Below are 13,106 nucleotides of genomic sequence, written 5' to 3' on the forward strand. Positions count from 1 at the left end.
GGTTGACCCCGCTTTCATTCGAAAACCATTTGTAACCACTTTCTTATTGTCTCCTTTCCCAGATGGCTGCTCATTTGACTGTTGGGAGCGAGCTAAGGAAGCAACAGCCACTTTTATTTTGCTGTCTAATCATAAACATGTTTTGTCCAAATTGTGCAATTACGTCATTATCGCCATCTCAAACTCATAATTATGTTGAAGCAATAATTACAACGTGTTGTTTGTTATGCCCAAACATTAGTCGCCAGCTGCCAACGGCTCCGACAAGGTCATGTGACGCACATGAGAAAAGGTGCATTTCATTTGCATAGCGTGACAACTACCAGAAGATTGTTGGCATACCGCGGCAGGTGCTTAATGTCTGCGAGTCCGTGCGTGCGTGTGAGGGAAGTCAAACTGGTTCATGCAAAGTCATCTGCGTCCTCCCAAGGCCAGTTCACAGCCCTGGAAGCTCCGCATAACTCGCGGCCAATTTGGACTATAGCTCTTTCCAAATCGGCAGGCCGCGTCCTCCAACGCACGACCTATGTCAATGTGCAAAGAAATGGGCTAAAATTGGACATTATAAACGATAAGCTCTTTTCCTATTCCTTTTAGACTATGGCGAGCACGGTGCAAACTCGCCAGGAGTCTCCATGCGTGCAATAATAATAATGGATACAAAATCAACAGAGACCTTCCACTCGTGAATTCAATGACGAAACATGAGACAGAAGGTGGTTTGCCATGATTTTATTTTCTTTCCCTTATTCGTACGTCCGGCCTTGGCACTACTTTGTTTCAAAGTAGTTTTCAATCAAAGATGTATTTAAAGCCTTCATTTGTTGGGGCAAACACAGAAGCTAATAAAAATACATATTTACTTTTTTCATCCTTTACACAAGAAATAAAAGCATTTTTGGACCCCCTCAAAATCGGGGAATTAAAATCTTTGACATTTGTATCACAAATCAATTTCATGAGAAAAAAATGGGACATAAAAACTATACAAAAATGATACAATTCTTTTAAAAATTCTGCCGCTATAAATGGTGCAAAGGGTACATCATTTACTCTGGTGTGTCACTGGCCATAAAACAAATGAAAAAAGGCAGGCAGGAAGGCAGGCAGGTAGGCAGGCAGGCAGGCAGGCAGGCAGGCAGGCGGGCGGTTGCCGGCCACCGGCCGGCCGGCAGGCAGGCCGGCAGTTCACTTCTTCTGTTGGATGAAATTTAGATTCGCTGGGTGTCTGACATGGGCAATGGGCAGGTTTGTATTTGGATGCAGCATGGAGCCTGCAGACACATGAACAAAGTTGTGATCTGAGGCAACCAACAAAATGCACTATTGAATGATGGCGGGGCTCAAATGTGCACGATTGCGGGACTTTTGAATTGTACCACAGTAAGAAGTTAGCCGTCGTTTGGTCTTTATTTGAGCGCGACTCAATTGTGTTCTTTGAAACAGCAGTAGTGATTTTCAAAAATGACCTGGTTGGTAGCCACCGGTTCCCTGCTGGATAAAATTCGGAGGCATTCGGTACGGCCAGGAAGGAGACAGTGCAAACTGGGCTGTTTTATTGTGCTCCCACAGCTGAGGACCTTGGCTCACACCAATAAACTGGGATGGGTGGCCCAATTCTGGAAAGAAAGAGAGAGAGCAGAGCACACGCCAAATAAAAATGTCATGTTTCTTTGCTGTTTTTAAGACAAGGTGGTGACGTTTTTTATATATCTACGGGAAGACATTATCACCTTGTCTTAAAAAGGGGGGCGGGGGCAATGAATTTTCTTTGTTGAACCATTTACATTGCATTGCATAACGGCAAGACTGTCAAAGTAACAGCCTTACAAATTGTGAAAAATCCACCCAGTCAATCAATACCTGACTTGAGCACAGTGCCATTTCCCAGAAGCGAAGCAGGCTGTACCAAGCGGTTGAGCCAGTGTCCTTCACGTCCCGCTCCGGCAACGCTCACGGCTCTTCCCGCCGGCTGTGCAAAAATGATACTGGGATCGTTCAGGTTGACGGCGTCGGGGCTGCTTCCGGGGCTCGCGCCGCTTCCCGGCCCTGACCGAAGAGCCAATTTCAGGCCAGGCGGGGAGGGGGCGCCGCCGCTCGGGTTCGGACTACAGACGACGGGTCCGTGGATGGGCCAGGAGGCGGAAGCCGGGTGCTGAGGCTGCTGCCCCTGTGACGGCTGCTGCTGTTGCTGCGGGGGAAGAGGACCTCGGCCAGCGAGTGTCCCCAGGTGAAAGTGGCCCGGGTGGGAAGAGGTGAAGTTGAAAAGGGGGACCTGGGGGGGGTGGGGGTGGTGGTGGTGGTGAGCAGGCTGTTTCTGGGGACCTGAACAAATGCTTTTATTTTGGCTCGACTTGGGAGAACTGGACGACTGAGGGGAACTTTGCGATACGGCTGGGGGCTGCGGAGAGTAGGGTGGAGTCTGGCGACTGTCAGACTAAAAAGAGCGAGAGAGAGAGAGAGAGAGAGAGAGGGGGGGGGGGGAATCACACATCTGCATGTTGATGAGAGCAACCGTTACTTTCACGTGTTCGAATCAGGTCCGGTCTCAAAGCGGCCGTTACTCACGCTCTCGGAGGGTAGCCTGGCCCTACTAGGACAGTCCGCCGCTAGTTGGGAGCCACTCGTCGCTTGAGAACTCACCAAAGACCGTACCGTGTGAGGAGCTGACAAAAAATACCACCATGCATTAGATGGTGCGGTTTGATTCTAAGTATTGACATCAGAGGTGCTAATCAATTCATTTGAAACATTTCCTCCCGCTGAATAAACGTTTGATTTTGCGCTTATTTAAAAAAAAAAAAAAAAATGAAATAAAATAAAAAGAAAATGTTGGTCCTATGTTACTGAGTGAATTTCTTCCAAGTTGAAGATCACATCTTAACCAGGGGTTTACTCACCCGACGCCATAGCCGTCCTCTGCTTTAGATGGCGGTATTCGGGGCAGTCTCTCCTCACATGACCAGTGTCGCCACACTGAAAACACCGTCGCTCTTTTTGCTCCCGCTCATCATCTTTCACATCTTCATCTTTGTCATTCTCTTTCTTTTTCATTCTGATGAAGAAAAGCAATTCGAATGACTACATTTACAGTCGGTCGGATCCAGCTCGCTCGTTCTCGTCTACTACTAGAGCAAATAGCCCCATTGGAGCCCATTCCTCTTCTTTTGCAGACACAAGTTGTAGTCATAGCATTTAGTTTTTGTATTTTGTCCAACCTGCGTCTCTTGGGACAGTCCTTCATATAATGTCCAATCTTTCCACAGATCCTGCAGCACCTGTCGTTTGGAGCCAACTCGCCGTCAGTTAGAACCTTTGCATCAAAGAAGTAGTCCTGCAGAAGGCAATACGGGGCATTCTTCAACAAATGCACCCTAACTATCTGAGAGAAAAAACCCAACGGTCCGACGTGATCAAAAGAGGCTCGGTGCCCTGGCTCCTGCCACTTGGAGAGTGTTTAGCGCGGAGCCTCTGCTGCACAAAAACCATTCTTTTTATTCTTCTTGTTATTCCAAGCCAAGGCTACTTTGCAGACGTGTGCAAACAAATAATAGGCGACATGTTCCAATTTGAACGAGTGGCCACCGATAATTATCGTGCATTCTTAGCGTATTTGCGCCGCCGCCGGCGCCCGGTTACAATCGTGCAACGTTTTTGTTAGCCCATACCACTTCGGTCCCAGGCACTGGGTAGAAGGGAGTCCCAAAGAGCTTGCGCCCATTTATGAAAGCCTTCATGATAAAGTTTGTCACTGGAAGAGAAAAGGGAAGGAAGAAAATAAACATCATCATCATCATCATTTGGACTGTTTGTCTATTTATAGCAGTCATGAGATAGGATGAAACTGGAGCAATCCAAAGCATAAGGTCAATAAATACGTACTTTTGCGAGAAACTCCGGCACCGAGATTATGATTCAAATCAAAAGGATCTGAGAGGAAGATAAAAAAAAAAAAAAGTTTAAAAAAAAAAAAAAAAAAGTCTGTCAGTGCAAAGAGCACTGTTTGAAGTGAGCCACATCTCGAGTACTGTTTGAAGTGAGCCACATCTTCATGGGAGCACCTTCAATCGCAATGCATTTGCTGGTCCACTGCTTTTCAAAGGTGGTGAGGCGTTTCTTTTGGCGGATGCTGATGACGTGCTCTTTGAAGTCAAATTCTTCCGTGTAGAAGCGCAGGAGGCCCAACCACAGCTCACCCACAGATTCCGTGTTGAGCTCCGCCTGGGACAGACGCTGCCGCTGCAAAACGACACAATCATATTGCTTGGAGTTTCAAAACTCATATGTTTCAAAGCTCATTTGCTCGCCTCTCACCAAATCTTCAAGGTCATCGAAGAAGAAGGCATTCCAACCGTCGACTATTCTCTGGGGAACGCTTGCTCCGTCAAAGATCTAAGAGGAAACGTTTTCATTTCACCTTAAGCGCCCCACCCCGAGCGAGCGAGCGAGCGTACGTACCTGTTGCAGGACTGGGATGACCGGCGGCTGTCTTTGCTGCAGAAAGTAAAGCACCATCAGGATGTACGCGTAAGACGAGAGACTCCCTCGAGACGCGTCTCCGATATCGCAGCGCTGGGAGCACACAAAGTCGAAAGACAAGCTTGACCTGTTACACAAATTCCCGATGGCTGGCTGAAGACGGCCACTTTGCGCTTCACCTTCATGACCTACCTTTGCAAAAACCTTCATCATGTATCCCAGGAACTGCACACGTTGATCCAGGGCTGCATACATCGCCAGCATTCTGGTGTTATGTTGTGCCTAGCGCAAATGGGTGACTGGCATTTGACAAGCGTTTCTCCAAAACTGATGGATTAGGCTTGCGTCACTCGCTCGCTCACTCGCTCGCTCGCTCACTCGCTCGCTCACTCGCTCGCTCACCAGAGTGTTGTAGAGACTGATGTCCCCCTCCAAACCGCTCTGCCTGTGTTCAAACTTGACGATCGGCACTTTTGCCGTTGTAATTGGCAAGATGTTCCTCAGCCCTTGCGGTGGAACATCATGGGAGAACACGGATGACCTTTACTCTGTGCCATTTTCATATCTACTAGAGTTAAGAGTTTTCTCATCCAAACCATTTGAGTGTACTGTGGTTTGGAAAAGAAGTCAATCAAGCACGTCACGCAAATGAATCATTCGAGGTGAATTCACCTGCATGTTTCTTTAGGACTTTAGCCAGGCCTTCGATGATCTCCTTACAGTTCAGCTTCTGCGCATGTAGCGAGATAGAAAATGTTTACAATGTGTAACGCCAAGCGATGCGTGTTTGGATGCCTACCTCTGCAGTTTCATGACCCTCCAGAGTCATGCAAATGTCAAGGTCGCTGTCGTGGAAACCAAAGCCATTCTTGGAGGATCCAAACAAACAAAGCTGAGCTTTATCTGCAGTCACACACATCAAAAACAATGTGTATTTTAAAGCAGCGCGTATTGCGTCATTACATCGAAATGGTCTCAGCGGTAGGCAGGCAGGCGGGCAGGCGGGCGGGCGGGCGGGCGGGCGGGCGGGCGGGCGGGCGGGCAGGCAGGCAGGCAGGCAGGCAGGCAGGCAGGCAGGCAGGCAGGCAGGCAGGCAGGCAGGCAGGCAGGCAGGCAGGCAGGCAGGCAGGCAGGCAGGCAGGCAGGCAGCCAGCCGCGCAACACGTGTGACGTATGAAGCGTGTTACCGTTGTACTCTTTCCTGATGAACCGTTCCAGACTGGCAAGGATCTGGTCTCTTTTCTGCTGCTCAGCATGCGTGGGTGCCAGTTTATCTGCAAAAATGTGCATCTTCAAATGAGGTCCATTTCATATCTCTTCACAATTCAAACGACAGTCAATTATGATGTGCTTAATTGCTATTTCAGAATAAAAATATGCTCTTGATTCAATGCATTCTGAGGCCAATTTGTAATGTAGATTAGACTTGTATTTGCATTGAATGAAATGGCAAATTCCGTCCAAGACCGGCAAAGACGCACAGTGGCACAGTTTGCAAAGCCCGTTCAGGATCTCTCGGAAATGGTTGTTCATAGGAGGCAGGAGCTTCAACTCGATCTTCTTAAAGTCATCGGGACACTCATCCTTCAGGTGACCGTCTCGTTTGCAGATACCGCACACCACGTTTGGAGGCTGAAAAGAGAAAAAAGCAGCACTTGCAGCAGCAACTTGCAATGGCTCCAAATCGGCACGGCTTTCGCACCTTGCCCTCAGTGAAAATCATCTTGTCAAAGATATAGTGAAGGTCCTCTGTTGTTCCCATGCCCTCCTTTTGGGAAACAGACGTTTCCCCATCTTCCCCACTCTCGACTCGGCCGTTGACGGAAAGGGAAGGCTGTTTGGAAGCAGCTTGGTCGAGGGCCGTGACCGCCGGGCCGCCGCCATCGTCGAGCGCCTTCCGGTCGAGCGCCTTCCGGTCGAGCGCCTTCCGGTCGAGCGCCTTCCGGTCGAGCGCCTTCTCGTCCTCCTCTCCGGACGGATGGGACCTGGCGTTACTGTCGCTCGCAGGTTCCCCGTCACCCTTTGCTCGCCGCAACGTCATTTGAGCGTTCTCCTCCGCTAACTCGGTCTCTAGCATCTTACTTGCTACGGCATCCTTCTTCTTGGAGCCCTGCTTGCCAGTCACCGTGCTCTCGTGCTCCACGGCGCCTTTATTCTGCGGGCGGGCAAAGTATTTATAAGCTGTGCGGAAGCGCTCCTGGATGTACTCAAACACCAACTGGCTGTTCAAGCTTCGAGCCACGTTCCTCTTCAAGGCAAAAGGATCTTGGGGAAAGAAAGAGACAATGCGAGTCAGCGTCGTTAGCCGTACATGATTCCCCCGGCTAACGGGACGGCTCACCTTCGATGGCGAGCCGGCGACGAGGCCAGTTCTTCGTTTCCCGAGAAAGGAGCGCTTTGACGCGGACGCTGATGATGTACTCTTCCGAGGCAAACTCCAGAGTGTAGAAACGCAGGAGTTCCAACCACAACTGTCCCAGTGACACATCTTGGCTCGATTCAAAAGTCAGCCGTGCCTTTGAAAAAGGAGCCTACCTAGTAAGTCAAAAGTCGCACCGAGAGCGAGTGAGAGCAAACGGCCCAAATGCCGCCACTCACCAAGCCATGTGAAACGGGAGCCTTCTGGGGTTTGGATCGCCCTTCTCCTGGCCTGGCCTCCTTTCCATTCTCGACCTGTCCGCCGCCATCCGTCTGTGAAGCTCTGTGCTCCCACTGCACATACATGTCTGACTGGATTCCTGTCAGATGATATTCGTCCACACGTTTCACGTCAAAGCCATCGATCTGAAAAGGCAGGGAACATGGAAAAATGGTTTCTTTCTTGGACGCGTGCTCCGCCGCCGCCGCCGGCCGCCGACAACGCTCCTCGGCTGCTCGCTCACACTCAATTGACGGCGCTTTCCAAAACCTACCCAATGGCCCAAGTAGACAGGGAGGATGGGCTCTTTTCTCTGCTGCAAGAAGAAGATGACCATGAGAGCCAACGAGTAGGAGGGGATTCCGCCCTCCGCCTGACAGTCAATGTGACACAGCTGCAGACAAAGCTCACTTTAGTTTTCAGAAGGCCCAAAATCATAGTATAAAGCACATTTCCAGGGACCCAAGGACATCAAGAGCACGTGACCAAATGAAAATACGAGAGAATTCAAGTCAACTGTCCCTTTTAGAAGCGAGCCATCGCATTAGCCAACCTAATAACACAATCGAGGCTCGTGTGGATCTATGATCAGTTGTGTACTCACCCTTGCCCAGTAGCGGAAGGCCAGCACCAGGGGAACCAACCTGGGTTCCATTTTGGTCAAGGCTGCCATGTGAGTTGTGGTGAGACAAGCAACATCATTGCCTGCGCTCACTTTGCACGTCAAGCCACTGATTTCAAAATGGCCGAGCAAAAAAGAAAGGAAGAATAAACGGAGAAAATGTCATTTTCAAAATGGCCGAGCGAGCGAGCGAAAAAAGAAAAGAAGCATCAACAGAGAAAATGCGTCTTTCAAAATGGCCGAGCAAAAAAGAAAGGAAGAATAAACGGAGAAAATGTGGTTTTCAAAAAGGCCGAGCAAAAGAGCAAAGAAGCATCAACAGGGAAAGTGTCCTTTTCAAAATGGCCGAGCAAAAAAGAAAGAAAGAATAAACAGACAGAGTTGTGTCAAACTCTCCTGATATTTTCCAAAGAATACTGACTGACCTGATGACATCACGACAGACGATGGCAGGAACTTTGGCGTGAAAGTCTGACACAACATCTGAAAATTCATCTATACACAGCAGGGATTCAAGTTAATGACGTCGGCTCACGAACGACCTCACATTACGCAACCCTGAGCTGAAAGAAATCACACGTTGAATGTTGTACTAAAATGAAGACGCGGCACACACAGAGAACAAGTATCACGGCCGTCGCGAAGCTCAAATCAGTTGATGACATCCCATTTGAAGTTTGAATGATACTTACTACTTTTTTTGAGGATGTCAAGTACTTGAATCAGGACTTCCGGTTGTGTCATCTACACACACAAAAAAAGCACGTAGAGAAACAATGACTTGCGAAGACTCAAGGCCACGCCACGCTAGACCTCGCTCGTCACATCCAAAGCCGCGCTTCTGACCAATGACACGGAAGGATGCACGGATGGCACTTTCTAAGGGGAAACTAACTGCCAGCCAGGGTCTGCGAAAACTTACTGTGGAGGGGTGGACGACATCAATGTTGATATCGCTCGTCTTAAAGGCAAATCGGGTCAGACAAGAGCCGTAGAGACTTAGGGTGCAAGCTGAGAGAGAGAGAGAGAGAGAGAGACAGAGAGAGAGAGAGACAGAGACAGAGAGAGAGAGACAGAGAGAGAGAGAGAGAGAGAGAGAGAGACAGAGAGAGAGACAGAGAGAGAGACAGAGAGAGAGACAGAGAGAGAGACAGAGAGAGAGAAGAGGTTCGAAAGGAGAACATATGTTAGAAAATGCACTTGCGGTGCTGGACTGAAAGATTGCTGCATCTCAAGGCCTAAACGACATGGAACCTGCGAGGTGGTTTTGGATGATGTTCTCCATCCTAACAACCACAGCCTTCCGATGCTCAAAGTCACGGTGAGAAATCCCTCGCTCGCTGGCGGCTTCCACCACCGCCGTCTCGATGGCTCCCAGCTGCGAGGCAGAGGGGGGCGGCAGGGCGCGCAGTTCCTTCTCCTCCCGTTTCTCCTGAAATGGCAGCGTGGAAAGACGTGAAGACATCTTCCATCATAAACAAGGTGCATTCACCTACCATGAGGTTTTTTTTGTGTCTCTTCTCCTTGATGTGTTTGTGGGCTGCTTGAATGTGCTCAATATGAACGGAACACAGCTTGCATATGTATTGATACTTGGGGTATTCTGGGGATTGCTGTGAAAGCAAGCACATTCATAACGTTCAAGTTCAGTCCATCATATTTCCATGTTGATATTGGCCTACTTTTAAAAGTCTGTGGATATAATCTCTGTAAAGACGCTCCTCTGCCTGTCGGAGGCCGAGCTGTTGCTCCGTCAGCGATCCTTCCATTGTCATTGAGCCCGCGGCGGGGACGTGCAGCAGCCCTCAACAGTGCGATACAGCCGTCCGTGCTTTCAATCCTGCAAGAAAAAGGTTGAATTGATGAGCAGGGCTGCAATTTGTGAGGGAAAAGAGGTTGACAAATATGCCCACCATGATCCTTTTCATTTCCCGGAGCTCCAATCAAACTATTCTTGGCTTCGAAACAGGAGAGGTGATCTCTCTATTTGCAATTCAGCTGTAGAATCATGAAGACTCCTTTGAATCAGGAGGTGCTGCAAAATAGCATGAACGAACGAATGAATGAGTGAGTGAGTGAGTGATGTTCTGCCCACACAGCACACTTGGGCACTGACATATTGAACTACATCACAGTCTAAAACGTTGCTGTGTGAACCATCTGTTCCATTTGGCTCGAAAATGATGGTTATCACTTGTCGCTTTTGTGCATATTGACCGTAAGCATTTCAAGGGAACCATGATTATGTATCAACGCTGCACAGGATGATCAGCAATGAATAATAGCGCAAGGAACATTTTGTTACCTAAACAACACACACACACACACACACACACACACACCTTTGATGCAGTCAAACAAAAAGCTCATCGGTGAGTGGACGATTTTTAGTTACTACTTTGATTAACGGCGAAGTAAAGGCACCTTCAAAAAAAGATTTGGTTACCACGGCTGGGAAAAGACTCGATCAGCATGTGAACGGCTAAGTGATGCTAACTTTCAAAACATAAACACAAGGGAACATCGCGTGACAATAATTCAATTCGGAGGGAAAGACAAACATTTTAAGGCTAAACGTGACTTTGGTGTTCTAATGGATGCTTTGAGTAGTTGACTTTATATGGAATATCTTGTCGAAGAAAACAAAGAACATTAAAAAACATCAAACACCTTCCGACTCTCAGGACAAGCTAACGGGAAATGAACAATACTATATCACCCAGTTGTCAGCCTTCAAAAGCATGAAGATAGACTTTGATCCAAAAGAAAGAGATAGGCGGGTATTAACTTACTTTGGAGCTCTAAAGTCGAGTCAAGATCACGATGAGGTTCTGTTCTACATGTTTTGCAGAACCCACGGCCTAGAAATTACAGCAACGTTGGACGCCATGTTGCACCGCTGCATTGTGGGAGCTGCACTGACGCTCAGGAGGGGTGTGTGCAATGATGCATTCGCTTCCTCCAGCTTGTGGCTTTTCCCAGCACGACGTCAATGCGTGCACGAGAAGCATGAACGTGAACGAGAGGCCTTAACTTGCACATCTGCACTTTGTGCTAAGGCGCTTTTGAGGTTCACTCGATCGACTTGCATTGGTTTACAAGGCAGAATTGACACATTCAATATGGCGGATGTGCATACGTATGTCTCTGCGCAACACAAGTGCTCTGTGAATGGAGCGAACAGAGCGGCGACTGACGAGCGCCGCCGCCGCCGCCGCCGCGGAGCGCCGCCGCCTCCGCCTCCGCCGCCGCCGCCTCCGCCGCCGCCGCTCAAGTGAAACACAGCCAGCGCCAGCCGTTGGTGCTTCAACAAGAAAGATGCTTTCCGCCGCAACTCTCCCCGTGCTGCTAGTTTTATTCGGCCTGGCAGCGAGCAAACAAAACGATTTGTATACTTTCAAAGTGGTGAACAGTAGAGGGAAATTGGTGTCCCTTGAAAAATACCGGGGCTCGGTAAGTCTTGACATTTTACCGCTGCCGTACTCCGGGCTTGTGTAAAAGTCTCCCTCTGCGTGAAACTTGGCGCATGCATACGGAACTTTGGTTGATATTTGATGAAGATGCCTCGCGTGCCTAATCGCGGACCTGATGGATGCTGCTATAAAAGGGAGCTCCGTTGGCTTACGTGGCAATTTGGCCTGCAAACTTTCGGAACTTTCTTCAAAGGTCACGCCCACGACGAGCACACCATAAATGATCCAATGTACCAACAATAATCTTACTGGACTTTTTGGATCGAAACTGATGTATTCAGCAGTTCTATGAATGACTTTGAGCATCATCTGGTCCGGTCCGGTCCAGCCCAGCCCAGCCCAGCCCATGGCAAGGCAAGGCAAGGCAAGGCAAGGCAAGGCGGGATTCATATTTTGCTTGGTTCTAATTGGATTCAAGAATTTTGAAAACAGGCATGTCTTGACCCGTCCAAATCAAATGGTCAGCCAAGAATATGACTTGACCAGATTGCCTGTCTAATGACACGCAAGGGATTGCCTGTCTAATGACACGCAAGGGCTCTAAAAGCTACTATTGATTGGATCTGTGCTTCTTCTGGGATTCTTCTTTTCTTCCTTCAGGTATCCCTGGTCGTGAACGTGGCCAGCGAATGCGGTTACACCGAGGAACACTACAAAGGCCTTCAGAAACTGCAACGGGACTTGGGGCCGTATCACTTCAATGTCCTGGCATTTCCCTGCAACCAATTTGGCCAGCAGGAACCTGGCAGTGACAAGGAGATTGACAGCTTTGTGCGCCGAGTCTACGGAGCCTCATTTCCCCTCTTTAGTAAAATTGCTGTGGTAGGAACAGGAGCGAACAACGTCTACAAGTACCTTGTTGGTGAGTTCCAAATAACTGGAGAAACGGGCGCCGCGCCAAAGTATGTCAAAAGCCATAGCAAAATGGCAAATCAAATGTTCTGGACTTTTTGTCGGAGCAACAATTTGACCCTTGGCAAGTGGCCTGAAAAGGCACGTTTGCGACTGGAATGAACCAAAAGACCATTTGAAGATTGTCATTTTGTTTCCAACAGAGTCTTCTGGGAAGGAGCCCGACTGGAATTTCTGGAAATACCTTATCGATGTGGATGGAAAAGTGGTAGATGCGTGGGGACCGCAGGTTTCGATTGAAGAATTACGTCCAAAAATAGCTGACATGGTGCGGCAGATCATCCTAAAAAAGAAAGAAGAGTTGTAATTTCCTACTACACCATCTATCAAGCTGTCTGTCGGTGTGTGCACTCCACTCATCTGCTTGAGTAGATTCCAACGACTTCCTTCAGGAAACAAATGATCAACGGGGTAAATGAATGCACTGCTTAAACCTCAGAAAATGGGTTCCTCTGATGAGTGTTGCGTAAGGCTTCCATTTTTTTAATATAGTGGCATTCGTGACGACTTTTTTGCTGTTGTTGTTGTTGAACAGACAGACCTAGCTGAGTCTTTTGTCCAATTAGTAGCAAGTCAAAAACTCAATCGGACAGTGGCTTCACTTTGTTAACTCTAAAGTGACTGTCCCAGTTTGAGTTGTGATTTAACAATTATTCACCAACAAGCATAATAACAAAAGAAGCATTTATCATATTGCCAAAAAGTTTATTTTGTACTTGACAAATTTCCACATGATTCTATTTCATGTCCTTACTTCTATAAGCTGAAAAATTCAGTCTTCCCTCAACACATTCCACACAGCAATCTTGCTACAGTACCTTTACTACCTTGGCACCATACGGCAGCCTAGTTTGCATACCTGAGGAATAAAGACAACAGTTTGTGTGTGACAAGTTCAAAAGGTGAAAAAAAATAAAACAAAAATTGGCTTCCAACTCATTCCTGGTACACTGATCCTGAGCATGGATGGTAAGGAGCACCC

General features: G+C 48.2%; 2 protein-coding genes across 3 annotated transcripts; one reads left to right on the forward strand and one right to left on the reverse strand.

Moving 5' to 3' along the window:
• Positions 1–716: 716 nt before the first annotated feature.
• Positions 717–10,763, reverse strand: tut4 (terminal uridylyl transferase 4). 2 transcript variants are annotated; one of them, XM_061298111.1, is made up of 30 exons: positions 10,532–10,760; positions 9,653–9,774; positions 9,422–9,579; positions 9,236–9,352; positions 8,994–9,171; positions 8,662–8,750; positions 8,432–8,483; positions 8,165–8,234; positions 7,722–7,848; positions 7,392–7,511; positions 7,078–7,263; positions 6,821–6,995; positions 6,182–6,744; positions 5,961–6,111; positions 5,667–5,753; positions 5,279–5,382; positions 5,152–5,209; positions 4,882–4,985; positions 4,672–4,761; positions 4,459–4,572; positions 4,315–4,392; positions 4,062–4,239; positions 3,883–3,930; positions 3,669–3,751; positions 3,219–3,334; positions 2,901–3,055; positions 2,569–2,666; positions 1,864–2,437; positions 1,470–1,619; positions 717–1,274 (listed from the first exon to the last, which is right to left on the reverse strand). In XM_061298111.1, the coding sequence occupies exons 3-30, from the start codon at positions 9,512–9,514 to the stop codon at positions 1,189–1,191; spliced, it is 4,044 nt and encodes a 1,347-aa protein (XP_061154095.1). In that variant the 5' UTR covers positions 9,515–9,579; positions 9,653–9,774; positions 10,532–10,760; the 3' UTR covers positions 717–1,188. The 2 variants fall into 2 exon arrangements, with proteins under 2 accessions (XP_061154095.1, XP_061154096.1); XM_061298112.1 differs by lacking the exons at positions 717–1,274; positions 1,470–1,619 and having other exon boundaries at positions 2,423–2,494; positions 10,532–10,763.
• Positions 10,764–10,958: 195 nt separating this feature from the next.
• Positions 10,959–13,063, forward strand: gpx7 (glutathione peroxidase 7). The gene is made up of 3 exons (XM_061298117.1): positions 10,959–11,192; positions 11,813–12,074; positions 12,268–13,063. Exons 1-3 carry the CDS (start codon positions 11,058–11,060, stop codon positions 12,429–12,431), a joined length of 561 nt encoding a protein of 186 aa, XP_061154101.1. The 5' UTR covers positions 10,959–11,057; the 3' UTR covers positions 12,432–13,063.
• Positions 13,064–13,106: the final 43 nt, after the last annotated feature.

This window comes from Syngnathus typhle, linkage group LG14 (assembly GCF_033458585.1).
Source record: "Syngnathus typhle isolate RoL2023-S1 ecotype Sweden linkage group LG14, RoL_Styp_1.0, whole genome shotgun sequence".
Lineage (NCBI taxonomy): Eukaryota > Metazoa > Chordata > Actinopteri > Syngnathiformes > Syngnathidae > Syngnathus > Syngnathus typhle.